At 40.1% G+C, this 21,362-nt stretch overlaps 1 protein-coding gene across 1 annotated transcript in view; it reads left to right on the top strand.

Annotated features, from left to right (window-relative positions):
- Window positions 1-21,362, top strand: part of LOC134573671 (uncharacterized) — a 100,833-nt gene that overhangs the window by 41,789 nt on the left and 37,682 nt on the right. The window contains exons 2-3 of the mRNA XM_063433453.1: window positions 518-654; window positions 806-927. Coding sequence (XP_063289523.1) covers window positions 518-654; window positions 806-927 — 259 coding nt within the window. The remainder of the gene's footprint in view (window positions 1-517; window positions 655-805; window positions 928-21,362) is intronic.

Raw genomic sequence — 21,362 nt, 5'->3', positions numbered from 1 at the left:
ATATTAAATCCATCTACACTCTAGGTTCTAGCTATGAGCCCAAATTGTCTGTCGATAGATATACAAGTAAACTTCCAATACTTAATTAGCAGGTGTAGAATGCTCCTTTTTAACTCTTTTTTTTATTTTCCTAGCCAATGGGAATGTCCGCAAAATGAGTCCTCTTCTTCCACTGATTTCATGTGAAAATAAGAAGCTTTCTTTAATAGATGTGCAGGAGGAGAACACAGCAATGCATATGTTGAAAAATAGTAAACGTTATGTGTAGTGAAACATTTGTTTCAGTCATTGAACCCATGGCCAATTAACATCACCAAAGGAGAGATGTATAATGAAAATTGTAGTATCTTTGACCCACATAGCGTAGAAAGACTGGGTAAACACATAAAAAAACATATTCTAGTCATTACTTTTTATAAAATTACATATTGTTTAATTAGTATTATTTTTGACAGCACAACACAAGTTGCATTCCATGTACAATACATTCAGTCTCACTTAGTGCATCCTCTTACAGGAGTGGATGAAATACTATGGCTCTATACAATTTCCAAAGAAAGAGAAGATGTTCTGCATTGGAAGCTCACTAATTCAGAGACCGTCACCTGTATGTGTCCCATCACGCTTGTTCTCTAGGCAAAAAGAGCCACAAAGGTATGTACAATTAAAGTATATTTTATACATCATTCCCATAGACTTATAAAGTAAACTCCATTGCATTTCCTGCGAAATATATATATATGCGCCAAAGCAGTTTTTTAGAAAGTCCAACATCTACAATAGGTGTATTTTTATTCTCCCAAAGGTATGTTATGGAGAATGGTGTTCATTTCCAGTATGTGCAGGGTGAGAAGTACCCACAATGGATAAGAAAGGAATTCAAACATATGAACAAGAAAGAGAAACAGACACAGTCACAGTTTAGAGGTGGGTTTTTAACTGCATTTCATTAGCATCACTGTTTTCTAACTATATAATTATATATAAGACGCTCATCAAACTAGCACTAAAGAAACTTAAATTACAACATAAAGGACACTAATTTCTCTTTATGTTTGTATATAACACCAGCTTGATTTAAGGTGAATCAATTATCCACATGTTTATATTCAGATAGAAACATGTTTTAATGTATGTAATGGGCTATCAAAAGTGGGTATCCACCTCCTCCAAAATGGTGTCCTTGAATGGACAGAGTAGATGTGCAGGCTATGCTAAATGTAGCACAAAAGCCTAGGTAAAAACAACATAAAACATAGGACAGTACGTAGAATGGCTGGGCTACCACAGGCAAGGTAGGTGAAATGTATGTAAGCAGACAGAGTCGAAACAGTTACAGGTTAAATTCACCTTATTCCATAAAGATTGGGTGTTCTCCCTTGAAGGGAGACTGCGCAGCTTAGCGGACAGGGGCACATGTATGAGTGTTGGAATGGATGAAATTGGCTGTTTGTTATGGGTTGGATGTGAGGAAGTGGGTGGTGACAAATTAAGCTGACCTCAGTGCCACTTAGGATCCGGGCAAGCAACAGTTTCTGCAAAAATCCTCCTGTTGTTTGGGCCTGTTGGTGATTTCGGCCTGTGGCATGGATCCTGTCAGTGCTCAGAGTGGAAGCAGCAGTGGACGGGGGATGGCTGCTCTGTGAGCAATTTGCTTGCCTCCTTCACCCCTAGCTGTTTGCGGTGCGGTCTCCCCTTCCCGTAGTGTGATTCCCCCTGTTCCCCCTTCCACGGCACCCTCCCTGGGTGGCCGCACCAGCGTGGCTCAGCGGAGACCCCGGTATAGGAGCCCGTGGTGCGCGGCCTGCATCCTTGCCTGCCCCCCCCTCCCCTCCCGCTACCCCAGGTGTCAGGGTAGCGGCTTCGAGCGCACCATTATGTTCCGGTGGCCGGATGTCTTCCTGGTGGTCGACCCTGGTGGCGCGTCTGGCAGTGGTGAGTAGGACCGGCGAAGGGGGTGGGTTCTCCTCCACCTGTTCTCCCCCTCCTCCGGTCTCTGCCATCCCTTTGCTGGTGGGGGTGGCGGACTGGGCTGCCTCCCCTCTACCCAGGGAGGCTCTACCTATATCGCCCGTCCAACCCCTTTCCCCCCTACAGGGCCTTCCCCATCTGGTCCCTGTCCCTCTCCCCCCCCCCTCTTTTCTCCTGCACCCCCCTCCTCTCTTCTCTTCCTCACCTGCTCCTCTCCACCTGTCTGGGCTGTCCCTGGAGCCCCTCCCTCTCTATCCTCCTTGCCTGTCTCGGCAGCCTCCTGGTCAGGCCCTGGGGAGATAGCGCAGCTAAGCGGACAAGGGCACATGTAGGAGTGTGGGGATAGATGCAGGGGAGGGTCTTTGATAGTGGGTGTATTGTGTGGGTGGGGTTAGGGCTATGTGAGCTAGTAGGGGGGAGGTCTTACCTCAGTGCCACTTGGGATTCGGGCCAGTAAACAGCTTCCCGCCCGCCCACCCCGCGTAGGTTTCGTTAGTCACAGCGAGTCGGGGGTATGTCCTTGCCAATTAAGTTTGGTTATGTTAAGGATGGAATAAGTTCCTCATGTTTACAGGTCTCAGCCTCCCCTGCTTCAAAAGGTTTAACTTTAGGTTGCCTGAGGTCTCGTGCCCATCGAGCGTGGATAAGGTCGGCTGATGGCAGGCATTGGAATATGTTTTTTATGACGGGGGGGAGGTGAGAGGCAGTGGTGTTTAGGAGCCACTGCAGGTTTTCATTGGCAAGGACGGGGGGTTCTCTGTATAGCACTGTATGTTGAGTTGTAGATATATATATGTTATTTATGATTATTTGTTTCTAACAATTTCGTTACAGAAAGAAGAGTTTAATATATGGAGTTATGGGTGTGTTATACAGTAATTTATTTATAGTTACATATTTACATAGTTAGATAGCTGAAAAGAGACTTGCGTCCATCAAGTTCAGCCTTCCTCACACCTGTTTTTTGCTGTTGATCCAAAGGCAAAAAAAAAAACAAACCCAGTTTGAAGCACAATTTTGCAACAAGCTAGGACAAAAAATTCCTTCTTGACCCCAGAATGGCAGTCAAATTTATCCTTGAATCAAGCAGTTATTACCCTACATTGAAAGATTATATCCTTGAATATTCTGTCTTTGCAAGTATGCATCTAGTAGCTGTTTGAACATCTGTATGGACTCTGATAAAACCACTTCTTCAGGCAGAGAATTCCACATCCTGATTGTTCTTACAGTAAAAAAACCTTTCCTTTGCCTTAGACGAAATCTTCTTTCTTCCAGTCTAAACGCATGGCCTCGTGTCCTATGTAAAGTCCGGTTTGTGAATAGATTTCCACACAATGGTTTGTATTGGCCCCGAATATATTTGTATAATGTTATCATATCCCCTCTCAGGCGACGTTTTTCTAAACTAAATAGGTTTAAATTTGTTAACCTTTCTTCATAGCTGATATGTTCCATTCCTTTTATTAATTTTGTAGCCCGCCTCTGCACTTTTTCTAGTGCCATGATATCCTTCTTTAGAATAGGTGCCCAAAATTGCACAGCATATTCAATATGTGGTCTTACCAGTGATTTATAGAGAGGCAAAATGATATTCTCGTCCCGAGAATGAATGCCCTTTTTCATGCATGACAATACCTTACTGGCCTTGGCCACTGCTGATTGACATTGCACATTGTTGCATAGTTTGTTGTCTATAACAATTCCCAAGTCCTTTTCGTGTGTTGTTATCCCTAACTCACTTCCATTAAGGGTATACGTTGCTTGTGTATTCTTTACGCCGAAGTGCATAACTTTGCATTTTTCAACATTAAATTTCATCTGCCATTTGAGTGCCCAGTCCTCCAGTCTATCTAAATCCTTCTGCAGCAAAGTAATATCTTGCTCACATTGTATTATTTTACAAAGTTTTGTGTCATCTGCAAACACTGAAACATGACTTTCAATGCCGTCTTCAAGATCATTTATAAAAATGTTAAATAGAAGGGGTCCCAGAACAGACCCCTGAGGGACACCACTTGCCACCTCTGTCCAGCTTGGAAATTTACCATTAACGACAACTCTTTGTATTCTGTTTTTAAGCCAATGTTCTACCCAAGAACAAGCATTTTCATCGAGACCGATTTCCTTGAGTTTGAACACTAATCTTTTGTGTGGAACTGTATCAAATGCCTTGGCAAAATCCAAATAGATCACATCCACTGCAACACCCTGATCTATACTTCTACTTACTTCTTCGTAGAACGCAATCAAGTTAGTTTGACATGACCTGTGCTTCATAAAACCGTGCTGATTTATGTTATAATAAATGCTGTGGCCTGTTCATCCATACCACGTTGTCTGACGTTATTGGGGGGAAGGTTGAATGGGGTTAATTATGTTTATGCTTCATCGTAATTCCCCACTACGTACATACATGAGGTGTGGGCTCACTGACTCTCCACTGCATTCTCAGTCTTTGGGTGCGGTTACCGGATCTGTCCAGCAGGTGGCGTCTGGAGCTTCAGGGACATCTCGGATTCAGTTTCCCAGGTTCCTGCTTCGACTGCTGCTGGCTGGTCCTGGGGCGCCGTCAGATGAGCCCACTTTTTATTTGTTGTCCAGGGTGTCTGCACTGGACGGGTTTATGTCTGGGTTGCGGGGTCTTCTTTCCCAGTGGGAGCAGGGTGCGCTGCACAGGGTCTCCATGGGTTAGATAGTCAGCTGCGCTCTATGTGGTCCCCTTCCGTCCCAGTGGCGGGTTCGCTGGTGGGTGGGGTGGTGAGCTCTGTTCCAAGCACGGCGGTTGGGGGTTGGTTAGCGGCTCCCTCAGCAGTGCCCTGAAACCCCTGTGGATTTGGAGGGCCTTACGGTGTTGCGGACGTGGTGAAAGAGGCTGCGTATATGTGATGGTCTGGCCTCCCAGGTTTGCATCTGAAGCTGGAAATTAGGGAAAATCTGGAAAGGGGAATTAGTAGAGATTTTTTTCCCTGTTGCCCTTGGAGGACACTCCTCCACTAGGACTACCGCCTTAATCACATAATTTTGTCTTGCACATAAAGCAGTAATGAGAGGCCTGATAATACAACAAGAGGGAATCCAAAAACATTTCATGGGTAGTAAGTTGCACAAATTATATTATCATTTAAAATTTTAGAAACAGAAAAAAAAAACAACACCATCCAAACAGCTATATTTATTGCACGAGTAAAGACAGACATTCACATGGCTCAATTGTTGATAACAGAACAATACTTGAGAAAATTGTTAAAGTACAAAAATAGATTCCAGCATTTCCTTTTAAAAGTAGTGCCCAGATTGTGCAACAACAAAATGTTGACCACTGCAACGGTCTTTATCAAAGATTGTCCATTGCAGTAGTCAAAACATTGCTGTTGTATACGTTGGGCACCTGAATAAAGCTACTTTCAAAAAGAAGTGTTGGAATCTATTTTTATACTTTTCTAAATATAGAAACTTGATCATACATTGGTATTTGGTATTGCATAACTTACCTTGTATATACCCTTCTGCGGACCTGCTCAGTTGGCGATGTGGCCCATCTACTGGCAATGGCAAAATTACTCACGTGTTCTGGGACTGACCCCTCCTTTATCAACTTTTGAAAGAAAGGAATACAACACATAATTAGAGGGGCAACTACGTATTCCCTCCACTTGATTATTATTACTTTATTTTAATATTTGTATAGCACCATCAGATTCTGTAGCGCTGTACAATGGGTGGACTAACAGACATGTAATTGTAACCAGACAACTGGACGAATGAGCTTACATTCTAGAGGGAGTGGGGTATAGGGGTATGTAGGGGTGTGAAGTAGGTTGTTTGAAAAGTATTCAGAGAGGGCTTAGTAGGTAATTTTTGACATTTGCAGGAGAGGAGTCATGGGGAGTGGGGGATAAAAATCTGCTAACAGTTTAATTGATACGCTTTCTTGAAGAAGTGAGCTTTCACTGATTTGGAGACTGGGTGAAAGTCTTACAGAGAAGGAAAGAGAGTTCCACAGAAGAGGTGCAGCCCTGGAGAAATCTTGGAGGCGAGCATTAGAGGTGGGAGTACGGACAGAGGATATACATAGGTCTTTGGCAGAGCGTAGAGGCCTCGACGGGACATACTTGTGTATTAGGGAGAACAGGTAGGTTGGAGCAGCATTATGTAGGGACTTGTAAGCAAGCACCAGAAATTAAAATTGAGCCCTATATCTAACTGGAAGCCAAAGCAGGGTCTGACAGAGCAGAGAGGCGTGGGAGGTGCGATCGGACAGGAAAATGAGCCCTGCCGCCAAATTTATTATAGATTGCAGCGGTGCAATCTGGGAACACGTAAGACCACTGAGAAGGGTATTGCAGTAGTCAAGGCGAGAGAAAACAAGAGCATGGACCAGCACCTACCACTCAAGCAGTATATGCTAGACTTTGGACAACCAGGAGATATGAGGATATTTAGGTTATTTAGGCTCTCGGGTAACTTGAGACACTTCTCAGAGTTCTCGGGTGACTGGTTTTCAGTATGACGTTCTATATTGATCACTCACTACTTCAACAAATGGGGGACTCCAGGGTCACACTCCACATCACGCTCCCTTATCTCTCCTGTACTGCTTTTTCTTTCCTACCCCTATCCTTACCACTTGTTACAAATACAAACAGGTTGTTCTTGCAAGGAATTGCTTATATTAAGTTTTACCGAAAATTGTGTGAAAATTCCACTTTTTCTTTTTATATATCTGTCTGAGCAGCCATGCTGGGTTAGACTCTATTGTTATCTGACTAACTGCTGCTCAAGATAATTTGCCTACAACTGTGATAGCTCTGTTGGAGTCTGTAGGAAAGTTCAGTTGAGCATAATGGTAAAATCTGATTCAAAATGGCTGCTCTCAGTCAGATAAAAAAAATGAAATTTAAACCTATTATATGGTGCTCGGAGTATCCCTTTAAACAAAGTACATTAATAATAATGGTTTATGGTTTTGTATTTTGGGTTAATTATGTATTTTTGTTCACATAATTATCTTATTCTAATAATTAACTGTCTTCACTGCCGAATCTGCACCACCGCAAATTAGATCCATTTATTCTTAGCATTGAGAGAAACATCAAACCTTTTTTTGATTTAGAGCCCAGAAAAGACACCAGAGTTTCCATAAACCACCAAAGGTTTATTTATATATCCCAGCAATCATTGCTCACCCTTTAAACTCCTTAAGTGCTAATTTTCCCACACTTCAGAAGTATTTTCTCCTCGGGTTCTGCACGGTTTCAGCTCTGACAGTCTGACAGCTTTTGTTACAAATTTAAAAAATCCCCATGTCCACAGCAGATTGGTAGAAAAACTGAAAACTACAATGTCAAATTGTTTGAAGTTCTCTCCTGGATGAATGATATGTGTAATACAAAGATGCATTCTTTTAATCCCCTATGACCTGTGCTGTTAGCCTTAGTGTTGCATTACAAGACAAAGTGTGTTTTTATTGCACGGTTAAATGTTGTCATCATTCTAGCTCTCACGGTTTCTGCTCTCATCACGTCACTTATTACTTCTATTGATTTAACCTGTTCCACAGAGCATGCAGTTTCTGCGTCAGAAGTCAACAAAAAAAGTTATTAAAATGCAGAATTAGAATTAATTATTTAAAGAGACCAGGTCATCTCCTTGGTTCTTGGCATCGTTAAAAATGTTTAAGGATTTGTGTGTAACATTTAAGCCTCTTAGTTTTTAGCATAATTAAATTTAATTATCAGCCTGAAGGAAATTCTATATTTCTACTGATTACTCTCCTGAGAAAGTAATTCATTACGTTAATCAAATTAAGTGGCAGAATAAGCATAACTTAACAACATACTCTCTTTCATCGGGAGCAATGAATGCAACATAGAGGGTAAGATGGGAGAGGGTACTATCAAGGGACAAGAAGCATGCCTGCCCGAAAAAGGGGTGGAACATCCTGAAAAGGTTACTTGGCATGCATTTGTACCGGATTAACTGGCAGTCACTCAGGGAAGACACTCGGGGTTAGTGATTTATTTCCACTGCTCTAACTCAGGCTGGTTTCATTGGATGAGGGAGAGAAAACCAAAACTGAGACTGGCCCACGGTCCCACTAAATTCTGGAATGTTCTAGGATGTGTGACAATCTAGGTGGTTAATACTGATTAAGGAATAGCGAACACATAAAAACAGTTTTACATTTTATAAGACTACTTAAAATCACCTATCTCAGCAAACAAATCTGATGATTCAGTTCCACCATATGGCCATATTGTGTTAAGCCCACCACTACTTCACAGTAACCCAATATCGGTGGGTTATACACTGGGGGACTGGGGGACAAATTAAATATTGCTAAATAAGCTAAAGTATGTTTTAATGATCTTTTATAAGAGCATTGTGAATATATATAATGCAAAGTGAATTGTCTTATAAATTGCTTATGTAACTTATCTAATGGGTTTTAAGTAGGGCCTGTGATATACACATTTGCTATGTTAGCAATGAGTTTGAGGTAGAGGCTGCAATTTGTATAAGAGTTGCATTATCATTCACGCAAGTAATTAATTTGGGTTGGGAGTTTCAGATTAAGGTATTTTAAGACATTGAGTTTAGTATATAATGTGTACTTATTGTGGAGGAATGTTACACAGGAAAAATAAAAAAATGTGAAATCGTTCAGTGTGAGGTTGGCATGCAATGTTCGTGGAGGGATATAGCTTTTGCGAAGTTCCCTGACTGTGCCAAGGATTTGTGCTTCAAATAGGCAAATTTACCAGAGAAAGGTTTTATATTTGCCTTGAAGTGTGCACCCTCAATGAGACTTCCAGAAAAATGTGATCCCTGTATTGGCTTTTACAACAATGTCTAAAATTCTTGTCACCTCCCAATAATTTGGTCAGAAGAAGAGCTTTGTTTAAAGCTATGTTTAGGGTTAGAGTCAAAGCTAGAATTAGGATAAGAGCGGACAATGAAAAGGTTGCACACATATTGTAATATCACTGTGGATAGAAGTGTTATGCTTCTATTTTGGTAAATTTGGGTATGAATGTAAGTGACAGGGTATAGATAGTTCAAAAATACAACAGGATTGATAGAGAGGTAGACAGATATACTGTTTTATTCTTTTATATTTCACAATTTTATTTACCTTTTTGCAGACTTTTCAAGATGTCACATTGCAGGGTAAAGGTGTAGTTTTTAATTATTCAGATACTGTTGTCATGTCCACCTTCCATGGTGTTGACAATATGCACATGTCAAAGACAGTCAGTACATGACATCATAATGATGCATTGACTACATATGTAGCAGGAATGAGAAAGAAAAGCCATTTTCATCTTGGTGTAAACGAGAAATCAATCATTCTCAGCAGAGTAAAGTATTTGAGTTCCTAAAATATACTATTGATCACAATATGTGAACAGAGAAGAGAGCAAAATGAATACATGATAAGGGTATGAGTTTAGAAGGATATGTTTATGATGTTTGGGACATCTCTTTTAAACGTGTATTAAGAATAGAAAAAAATTCAGGGCACTATAAATTTCACTACAGATAGAATGTAAAGTTGTGCTCAAAACTTTGCATACCCTTGGAGAATTGGTAATATATGTACCATTTTTTTTAAAGAAAACATGAGTGAGGCAAAACACATTTCTTCTATTTCTTATGGGATCCACATTCAACTGTAGGCTATAAATGAATGGCACAATCATAAAACAAAGCATGGCAACAAAGAAAAATTGAATGACCCCTGTTCAAAAGTCTGCATACCCTTAGTTCTTAATACTGTGTATTGCCCCCTTTAGCATCAATGACAGCATGCAGTCTTTTGTAATAGTTGTCTATGAGGCCCCTAATTCTTGCAGCTGGTATAGATGCAGATTTGGCTTGGCAAAATGCATCCAGGTCATACAAAGTCTTTGGTTGTCTTGCATGAACCGCATGTTTGAGATCTCCCCAGAGTGGCTCGATGATATAAGGTCAGGAGGCTGTGGTGGGCAGTCCAGAACCTTTATCTTTCTCCGCTGTGATCACTAGAGGGTCAACTTGGCCTTGTGCTTAGGGTCATTGTCATACTGGAAAGTCCAAGAGCATCCCATGCACAGCCTTTGTGCTTAAGTATGCAAATTGTCTGCCAGTATTTTCTGATAACATGTTGTATTCATCTTGCCATCAATGTTCACAAGATTCCCAGTGCTTTTAGAGCTCACCCCCCCCCCCCTCCCCCCACCCAAAACATCAGTGAGCTACCACCATGCTTCACAGTGGGGATGGTATTCATTTCACTATAGGCCTTGTTGACCCCTCTACAAACATAGCACTTATGGTTGTGACCAAAAAGATCTATTTTGGTGTCATCGCTCTAAATTAGTTTGCCAGAAGCTGTGAGGCGTGTCAAGGTGTTTTCGGCCATTGCCACAATAAAGGCTTCTTTCGGTCAACTCGACCATGCAGCTTATTTTTGTTTAAATTGTGCTCCTTGAAACAACCACCATGTAATTTTCCACAAGAGCCTGTATTTCTCCTGAGGTTATGTGTGGGTTTGTATGGGTTTTTCTTTGTATCTAGAAAAATTATTCTGGCATTTGTGGCTGAAATCTTTCTTGGTCTACCTGACTTTGGCTTGGTATCAAGAGATCCCTGAATTTTCCTCTTCCTAATAAGTGATTGAACAGTACTGACTGGCATTTTCAAGGCTTTGGATATCTTTTTATATCCTTTTCCATATTTTGACAGTTCTTTTTTGCTCCTCATGGCTCAGTATCTAGCCTGCTCAGTGCATCCACGTTAGAGCTAATAAATTCATAGACTTTTCAAACACAGACACTAATTGCAATTTAAAAAGCCACAGTTGTGGGAAAGGAACCTTTAATTGCCATTTAATCTGTGTGTGTCACCTTGTGTGTCTGTAACAAAGCCAAACATTCAAGAGTTTGTAAACTTTTGATCAGGGCCGTTTGGGTGATTTCTGTTTTCATTATGATTTAAAAAGGGGAGAAACAACTATGTGATAATAAATGGCTTTATATGACCAATATTCTTCAATAAAATAAAACAATTTGCATGATCAATCATATTTTCAAAATCAATGCCAACATTTTAAAATTTCTACCAGGGTATTCAAACTTTTGAGCACAACTGTATATGTATAAGGGAATAAAAGGGAATATCCTAGTTGGAAGAACATTGAGGTATAGAGGAAACATCATTGCTTTTATAGTACTTGCCTACTTTCAGGTTCTAGTAACTATAATCAGGCTAGTGTGAGAGGTAGGGCTTTTGTAATGTTTAGGTGAGAAAAAAAAGTGACTGGTAACTTTAGGGTTAATGGTGAGGTTAGGTTTACTTTTAAAAATAATCCAGTGAAGAAAGCTTAGTGACCCCCAGGCATGGAGGCAACCAGGAAAATGTAATTCCTGTATTTGCTTTCACAGCGATCTATTAAATTATTTTAACTTTTCAATGTTATGGTCAGAAGTACTAGATTTAAATCTTGGATTAATTTTAGTGTGCTAGAAGACAGGAAATGATTGCCTGGTCTGATTGAGGACAGAGCTTAAGTTTAGGCAGGTTGTGCCAAGTTGTTTAGATAGAAGGCAGCTAAAGAAAAGCTCAAAGTTCCCTAAATTATAAAGCCCAGTTATCAAGGGACAGTTCCCACAGAGCTAAAAATCACCCTTTCCTTTTTCATTCACCTTGGCTCCGGTTGTTAAAGTATTTGTTTTTTCCCTGTTTGTGAAAGCTTTGCCTTGCTATGTTGGAAATTTAAAAAAAAGCATGCTTTTCCTCATTACTTGCCGTGCCTTGATGACATCCTCAGTGTTCCATCAGCTTCAGTAATGTCACATTATCCTTGTGATGTCACTATGCTAACCTATCTATAGTCAACACAGCTGAGGTCCCTGACAGTCTATCTATGACACTGACAAAGGAAAGACACGGAAGGGCACAACTCAGAGCTGTTGAGGGATACAGCTTTCCCGTAGATGATTTAGCTATCTTTTAACTGTGGAGAAGTGTGTCTGGTGACTTTAAACCTACTGTCAGGGTTGATAAAAGTGATCACAGTATACATTTTATGAGGTATTGGATAGCAATGTCACTTTAATTTTCATTTGGTTTAGAGGAGACAACCAAGAGTAATTCAGACATGGACCCCGTGCTCACTGTGCCTAGAGGGGTATCAGCTACACCGAGCAGACAAGGCTCAAAGATGGTCCAGGGTTGCTGTATTCTGGTTCAGGCCTTTAGGTTCAGAACTTCCATGATGGTTGGGATCAATCTGATATGCAAATTGTAAAGGTTCCCTTTGGAATAGGAGCAAAAATATTTGTGAGACCTGAGACTAACCAAAAGGTAAGCTACTGAGTTTCTCTACGCTTTTGCCTATTCTCAGAGTTCTCATACTCTCTGTTTTTGTTGCTATATAAAAACTGTTAAATAAAAACATTTTGTTTATTCCTGAAACATAACATGAGGGCCATCTTGTGTTTATTGTTCTTCGGGTTGCTATCTTGGGCTTGTGTTTGGATTGTCTTGTATTCTGGTTTCCTGACTCCAGTTTGTATTTTGACCATCCTTTTTCTGACCTGTCCTTGTTTTAGCTTGACTGTTACTTGTCACCCGATATCAGTTGCCACCTTCCAGATAGGAGTAGTCTGTTTCATTATGCCCGGTCATCCCAAGGACTGGCAATACTCCATTCTATCCCTTTAATTTTCTTTAGAGTTTTCTGAATTTTGTATTCTTAACCCTCTCAGTGCCCTTGGCCATGCTGCCTGCTACACCTGTTGACAATCTTAACAGTATCTTAAATAGTTTTTTTTGTTTTTGGTCTTTAGTTCACCATTTAGTAAATGTTTTTTTTAGTTTGCTGAGCTGCCAAATTGTATTAGCACTTTGCAAAAGCTAAAGCACAGGTTTCCCTTTGGCCATACGATATAATATACATTTTATAATGAGCTTGCAAAACAACAAGCATTGATTTTTCTAACAAAACTGAGACACAGCTTTAAGTAACATAACCCTGCCATTAACACACCCAAGCTGGCTCATTTAAACATGCACTACACTCCAGAAATGCATTACACTGGAAACTCTAATTATGGCAAGTTGAATTGTTTAAATTGCTGGTGCAACCATTAAAACATATTAAAAAATATAAAGTTGTTCTCCAGCTGTAAGTGACATCATCTCCCTCTATTTTCAGTGATTTGTGTTAATATGAATGAAAGAGGCACAGCTGTAACTTTTTTCATGCCATAATAATTTAGATATTGACACATAAAACTGATATAATTAGTCAGCTATTTGGTTGTATAGGCTACACAGTGGGTTGAAAAAAATTACCATTAAAATGTATACACCAGATGATTCTCAGATGATCACCCCTATCACAGCTATGACCAAAAAATGAGACTTACTGGTTTGTTAAAGTTAAGACTTCTTTTGATCTCATGAATGATGCTTTACTGTAATTTTAGTTGTAATGGACCACTTTTCTAAAATGATGCACTTCATCATTTGAAGAAACTGGCATCCTCTGCTCAACTGGCTCACATTTTCACACAAAAAAAACCTTTGACTGTACTGCATTTGTGATGTTGTCGTTTCTGATAGGGGCTCACAGTTTATCTCCATGTTCTGGAGGGGTCTTTGCAAAGAGATGGGTATCGATCTCTCCATTTCCTCCACATACCACCCACAAACTAATGGGGCTGCTGAACATACTAACCAAAACCATGAACAATATATTTGGTGTTTCAGCCCTCATCTACAAGACAACTTAGTGTATTTACTTCCTTGTAATGAATTCACTCAAAATAATGTCAAACATGTGGCTTTTGGTCATACTCCATTTTATGGACAGCATCCCAACTTGCTTATAGCTAGAAGTAAGGACATGCAAGAACTGCATGAGCATCTGACAACAGTGCACGATACTTGGAAGAAGGTCCAAACTTACCCAAAAGGCATTGGCTGACCATCTCAGAGTTGCTCTTTCTCTCAAGTGGGTGATGTCCACTCTTAATATATGCATCTGTGTCCCATCAATTAAACTAGCCTGGAAATGAATTGGTCCTTAACCCCTTAAGGACACATGACGTGTGTGACATGTCATGATTCCCTTTTATTCCAGAAGTTTGGTCCTTAAGGGGTTAAGGGATTCTGCACAAAATCAATTTGGATTCCCATGTATCTTGTGCTTTCCTTCAGTATCTGTCAGCTGGAAAGTATATGGTCCTGAAGAGCGCAAATGGTTGCTTGAGGCTGCTGTTCATGCTGCTAGGTTTGTCGGTGCTTTTCATGCCAGATGTCCATTTGCCCTTCTGGTGTCCACCTGGTGGGTGCGGTTGGGTACTGTTATACCTCAAACCAGTAGTCTCTGCACCAATCCCCGGCATTTGGTTGACACCAAATGTTCGCATGCAGCTTACCTTTTATATGTCTACATGCTACAATACGTGATAAATTCAGCTGATGCTCATGCACTGCTCCTCTTTTCATGCACACTAGTAGTGGTGGAATCTGACGTTGGATTTTACTCTGACACCAGTGCTGATGTGGATCGCTGCCCTTCCACTTTATTTATGCCTACAGTGAAGCCTAAGCATTAATGGCAATACATGTATACCTCATTATGGCACAAGTAATGCAAGATTGTTCCCTAGCCAATCAGTACTTACCTGAGGCTATATTAATCCTTCTCTGACCACACTTCCTTGCCCTGTCATGATCTCAGTTGACTAAGAGTGCATTCTAATGTTTAGTGTGTTTTCTGGTTTTGACTTGACTCTGCATTTTGACTATTCTTTTCTCTGGAATCGATGACCCTGGTATAGTGTACTCGCTTATCCTACTTTCTTTGACCTTAGCTTGTTGCGTATCTTCTTACTTCTTACATTAAGCCCGGCCACTCTAATGTCCGTTAATACGTGCAGTCTTAGTAAATGAATACTGGTGCTTTTTACTGGTGTGTCTGTGTAGAACCTTAATAGTGCTCAAACAAGCTCACAATCTAAAAATATGTAAATGGAAGTAAGGGAATCAGATGAATAAAATGTACCCATCGATTAAAGGGGTGTTTGGGTAACAGGCCATCGGCTCAGTTAGAGGCTGAGCTGGAATGTAAGCAGGGATGCAATTAATCAGAAATCAACACCTACTTCTAATTCCTTCCTGGAAACTGCACCCTGAGTTTCTAAGAGGGCATTGTCACCCTATATCTGACAATACGTCTACAAACTTGGAGCCAGCTATCTACGGGCTCCTAAATAAGGTGAGCAGGATTTTTAGGGGGAATATTTGTTTTAAGTGTTTTTAAACCAAACAATATTGCTCCATTTTGGCTCTTTTGTATTTTATTTTATATCAACTTCTGGAAGTCTTTTACAACCCATTATCATTAAAGAAGGTTTTGCTGCCACCTCAAGGACACAGAAATCTGAACATTTGGAGCCTTTATCTCTTTAAAAAGCTTCTTTCAATGTGAGTTTTTATTCACTCACTTTTGATACTAATTTGTACTTATCACACATGATGCACAATGTTTTGTTTGTTTTGTATTTCCTTTTATATGTCTACTTGCTGCCCCTGTATATGCTTTAAGGGGTAAGTTCTATCCTACACAAATTTTAGCGCTGCACATGCCCTTTGTGTTTTTAGTGGGGTATACCATCGAAACACTGAATTTTTTATAATTGAGATTTTTTTTTTGTGATATAAGGAGTATCCACTAGTGTTACAGTTGCTATTTATAAATATATAATATTCAAATGAAGTGACAATTATCACACCTATTTGCATTTGTGTTGATACAAAAAAGGTCTTTAAGAACTAGATTGTGATTACAATGTTACACATTGTTTGATCTTGTCGATCAGTCTGATCCTTTTGATATTAGGTGGCCAAGAGCATCAGAACAGCTACAGGGATAGTGCCACTGTTTCAGCCCCAATTTTTTTTTTTTTTTTTTTTATTTCTTCCACCCACCTGCAATGGTCTTACTAAGATGCCTACCCGGGTGCCTCCAGGCCAATAGATACATAGGTTAAGACAGGAGCACTCGCTTGGATTTTCCAATAGTGTATTAAAACATCTTCATAAATCTACATCAACGTTTCGACCCTTCAGGGTCTTTATCAAGATAATGACAGTGCACAAAATGTACAAATATATACAAAATATTAAATAGCAAACTTACCCCATCTGTGTAAAGTGATTCCCGTTCATCATCAAGTGAAAAAAAAGCCTACATACGTGCATGGTGACGTGGGCGCGTGCGTGATGACGTTCATACATGCGTGCGTAATGACGTGCACGGACACGTGATGACGTGACGTCATCGCGTGTAAATAAACCGTAACTATAGTGACCCCACCGTGTACCAGTGCTACTCGTACTTCATGGAGGAGAAAAGTGCATCCATAACATGCAAACCAATCTAACACAGGAGCAGTAATATAGTGGGAAGTAATCATCCCAAGGCTACAGGATACCCTAATACACAATAGAGGATGACAACTGTACAAGTATATATGAACTATGTAAAGAAAAGAAAGTGTCACGTCCTGCTCTGTTCTGTGGATATGTCTGGCAATGGCTTCTGGTATCCAGTACTCTTGTTGCAATTCTTGTTTAGTTTTTCTTGGTTTTTTGGTTTTCTGTTCTATGTCTGGTTTTCTTTATGCTGGGATTTCTGGGTTCATTCCTATAGTCCGTCCCTGGATTTCCCAGTCTCTTGGATTCATTTAAATGTTTGTTTTATGTTGCCACACCCGTTTGTTTTCCATCATTCCCTTTGTTTCAGAGTTCCTGCAGGCAGCTCCTCAAGGCTTCTGCCCTTTCTTGCAGGTAAGTGCTATATATGTATTCTTTGGTTGTTTTAGCATACATTAGGCAGTGTAGGACCTGCCCGATATGGGGTACATTCGCGTTGTTGGCAGGCTTATGCAATGTATGATCATATAGTGTGACTAAATCCCCATGATTTTCATATTTAGTACTTAGTTATTTCTCCTCTTGTTTTGCCTATGTTATCTTGTCTTGTTTTAGTTTGTGTGCCCAGTCCATGTTCAGTCCTGTCCAGTCATGCCCATGTTTAGTTAATGTTCCCTTATGTATTGTGTACATATTCTGGGTTTAGCTTCCTATCCTTCTCTGGTTCTGGGTTCTGCTAGTTCTGTCTTGTTTTCATGTTTGGTGCCTATCTCTAGTCTTGCCTTGTTTCTAGTACTGGATACAATCTTGCTGCAGAGCCTCCCTATTCAGCTCCTGGGAGGTCTGCTTAATTTCCACGCTCCTAGTTCCTGGTATCCGCTGAAGCTGATTCAGGTTCTTGGTATGTGGCTGCACACACGCTGGTGCTCAACACCAGGGGGTGTGCGGTTACCCTGCACCAGACCCTGCTAATCCACCTCCACACTGTGACTCCTACTCTGAACATCAGGCATACTGGGTCCCGGTCCTGCACCGCCGCCCGGACAGTGTCTGGGTCCCGGGCACCGGACCGCCACCCTGACAGAAAGGCCATGTGTAAAAACTATGTGAAACCACTTCCTGGTTTCTAGCACAGGTTTTCTGTGCTAGAGCGTCGCTGGACATCCTCATGCTGTGTGAGGACTTCCAGCGTCGCTCAATTCCCCATAGGAAAGCATTGAAAGCATTTTCAATGCTTTCCTATAGAGAGGTCTAATGCGCGCGTGCGGCATTGCCGCACATGCGCATTAGGTCCCCCCTGCCGGCGGCCGCACATGCGTGATCGATCTCCTTCGCCGGATGACGTCAGCGGGGAAGGAGCGTGGGCGGACCCGAAACCACCTCCAAGGGACATCGGCGGAGGTCTCAAGTAAGTCACTGAAGGGGTTTTCACCCCTTCAGCAACATGGGATGGGTGGTGGGAGGGAGAGGGTAACTGCAGTGCCAGGAAAACGGTTTGTTTTCCTGGCAGTGGAGTGTCCCTTTAGCTCAAAATGGCAAAAGGGAAAGATACATTAGTATTGCTGAAAATGCAGCAGGTGCTACTTGGTTAAGATAAAATTGCTGCTTATTTTCAGATGCCAGTGTGCTAGTAACAAAATCAATTAAAATTTTGATAAAAATGTTTTCACTAAACTTAAAAATCCTGCCGAGCTAGGCAAGTAGCAACTATAACCATTATAACCTTCCTTATAAGAAGAATATGTCAAACTCCTAGTCACTAAAAAAGGGTATAAACCTGAAAAACGGTTGAACTTTCCTGGCGCAACCTTTTCAGAAATGGCCTGGTGAGCATAAACTTGGACTGCAAAGAAACACACATACGTCACCCTTCATCAGACAAGAAAACCCTCACATTACAAGGGTCTGTCCTATCTGCTGTTGTCAAATAGAGAAATGTTGAAATAACTTGTGCTGATGCCTAGGTAAATGCTGCCACTCAATGACCCACTCCCAAAAGGCCTATGAGCAAATGTAACAAAAGGGGGGTGCGCAATGGAATAATATACCAAAGATACACTAGAGGGCGCAATACACCTGACATGCAAAAATATTTACTGGTACCTTGTACTTTTAAATATACACTAGAGTGCATAGAAAACAAAAAAATTAGAAAAAAAGGGTAAGCAAATAAATTCAGTGTCAAAGTATACAATTTATTTCCAAACGAATAATACACTTAAAAATAGCATATGCATATGCAGGAATATTTATACATAGTATTATATTGCAATTTCTGTATTTAAAGCAATTTCTACATTTAGGAAAAAAATGTATGACATGACATCCATGCCTTGTGAATTAACGACTGATGCTACATTAGCTTACATCATATAGGTCTGCTAAAAACATTCTACAACATATTTCAAGAATGAGTCATTATTGTGGAAGTAACCTGTTAAAACAAGTAATGGTTTAGTGAGCTATACCGAATGAACAACAGCTGTGTGAAAATGACTAACACAACAAAATAAAAATCATCGCATGACCATCTTATTAATGATAAGGGTCATGTATATATCTATAGGAAGAAGGATAGCAGGAACAAGAGGGCCTTGTTAAATTAAAATCTTTTACAAGTAATTATGGAACTGAGGTTTTCAAAAAACTATTCGGCAACAAGTTGTTGCAGATGTGGACAATTTTATAGAGCTGCTTGTGAGTACTGTAAGGCATTTCGGGTAAAAAAAAAATCTTTGTAAATTAAAGGCAAATATCAGATTTAGCTATTTAGTTTAATGAGCAATGACTCATTCGTTCTTTAAAATTAGTCATCCTAGTAAATGAATTGATTGGAAAGTTTGAACATTTTGTAAACTAATATCTACTAAACTCTCTTAATGACTGTTTCATTAAGACTTGAGGAAAAGGCACTGAGAAACTTGGCAGGGCAATGATTATCTAGTAATTGACTACTTCTTGAATGCTGAAATAGTCAAGGACAAAATATGCAATATGGTGACACCTAGTGGTCAAAAATAGATTTTCTTTTTAGATTGTAAACTTATTTACTTAAGTGAAGATTTAATTTAACATTTCATGTCAAAATAGCCCAACTGGAAACATTCTGTAAGCCAGTTATGCTTCCAGTTCAGCTACTGTGGCTTAAATTTGAAATCTGCTTTGAATTCCCACTGTAGCAAATAAACCCCAGAATGTTGAACCATTTGAATAGAGAAATTAACAAAATGTGAATGCAAATATAGCCAGATAGGTATTTCTTAGTAAACAAAGTGAATAATAGTTAAAGCAGCCTTGTATGATAAACTCCTTTTCGACATGGGTTGTCATTTCATTAAAATTACAATGCATTCAAAATACACTGAACAAAATTCAAAACGCAACACTTTTGTTTTTGCCCTTATTTTTCATGAGCTGAACTCAAAGATCTGACTTTTTCTATGTACACAAAAGGCCTATTTCTCTCAAATGTTCACAAATCGGTCTAAATCTGTGTTAGTGGGCACTTCTCCTTCTCCAAAAAAAGTCTTGGGTCTTTGAGTTCAGCTCATGAAAAATGGGGTTAGAAACAAAAGTGTTGCATTAATAATCTTGATCAGTGCATATTAAGACTATACAGGCTTGTTTACAACCTTGGTTAAACAGATCTGCTAATCTGTCACTATTAACAATAGCAGGTAGCTTATACCAATTACAATTTACCACGAGGTTTACAACCTTGCTGATAAACTTTTGTAGCCTATTGCCCCTACTTATGCCCCTACCTAGCATATTGTTAGTAACTGCAACCCCTAAAAAACACTCACATAATAGCCAATACCTGGTAAAGCACAGGAACACGTACCTGATCATGTGCACTTCATCCTGTGTGGCCAGTAGTGACAGGCAAATAGCGGCTGGACAGTAAATCATGGATCGTCTGAACCAAATTTCGTCTGTTTGTGCATTTGCTTTCTGACTAAATCTGGCCATTATGTTTGTTGCAGAATTTCTTAGGACAAATGAGATTCCAATATTCTTAATCGTGCCACGGCTCAGTAGATAACTCCCTAAATTGGTATCCTTGTGAGATTGCCATATTTAAAGGTACCAAATTAAGGGGCTGTATAGTAGATAGCTCATTTTGGTATCCTTATGGCAATACCTCAAGGATTAGGAGCTATATATTAAACTGAAAGAACACAATTCTGAAAAGCCTTTCCTTTTTGTCATTTTGGCCTTTCAGACACCTTATTAATACTAAGTAAAATAATCCTCCCTCCTGTCACTACCTACCATACCCCGAGTAGGGACATGTCTATGTGAGGGGAGCTATTGAAATAATTGGAAGGTCACCTAGGGTCCCCCTCTATCTCACATCCATGGCCATCAGTGGGGGGGGCTATTCAATAAAATGAACTGGGGGACATAGTGTCTCCTCAGCCCTCCTGGTAGAGGCTGCAAATTATAAAGGAGGGATGGACCTATTGCCTTCACCAGACCCCCACTCACTGGCGGAGGGTGGGAACTCTAAATAACAAAAGGGGGCGAACCTATCCTTCACCCTAATAATAGTGATTATTATTACTAAGGTATTACTAAATATTGATCCTTCTACTTTATTGTATTGTATTTTTTCGTCTACAATTTCACACTCACTATAATTTAGCCATCAGTCACAAGTCAATTCCTGGATTTCGCACACTATCTTTTAGAGTGTTTTTACCTGTATTACTAAATACCTGTATAATAAAAATGTACTTTAACATTTTAATCTACTTTACCATTAGATTACTTATATTTACTTTTTTTTTAAGTGCAAAAAAAAGTTCAAATAAAAATCAATAAAGTTGCTCGAACTAATAAAATGAAAAAAAGACCCACTCGCACAGAAGAAAATGCAGGAAAAAAATACCCAATGGAAAAAAAAAAAATCCAACTTCACCCCATGACTCTCTGCACAGACTGAACTCGCAGGG

The sequence above is a fragment of the Pelobates fuscus genome, chromosome 9 (assembly GCF_036172605.1).
Source record: "Pelobates fuscus isolate aPelFus1 chromosome 9, aPelFus1.pri, whole genome shotgun sequence".
NCBI classification, from domain to species: domain Eukaryota; kingdom Metazoa; phylum Chordata; class Amphibia; order Anura; family Pelobatidae; genus Pelobates; species Pelobates fuscus.
This window is presented reverse-complemented; position numbering and strand designations above follow the sequence as displayed.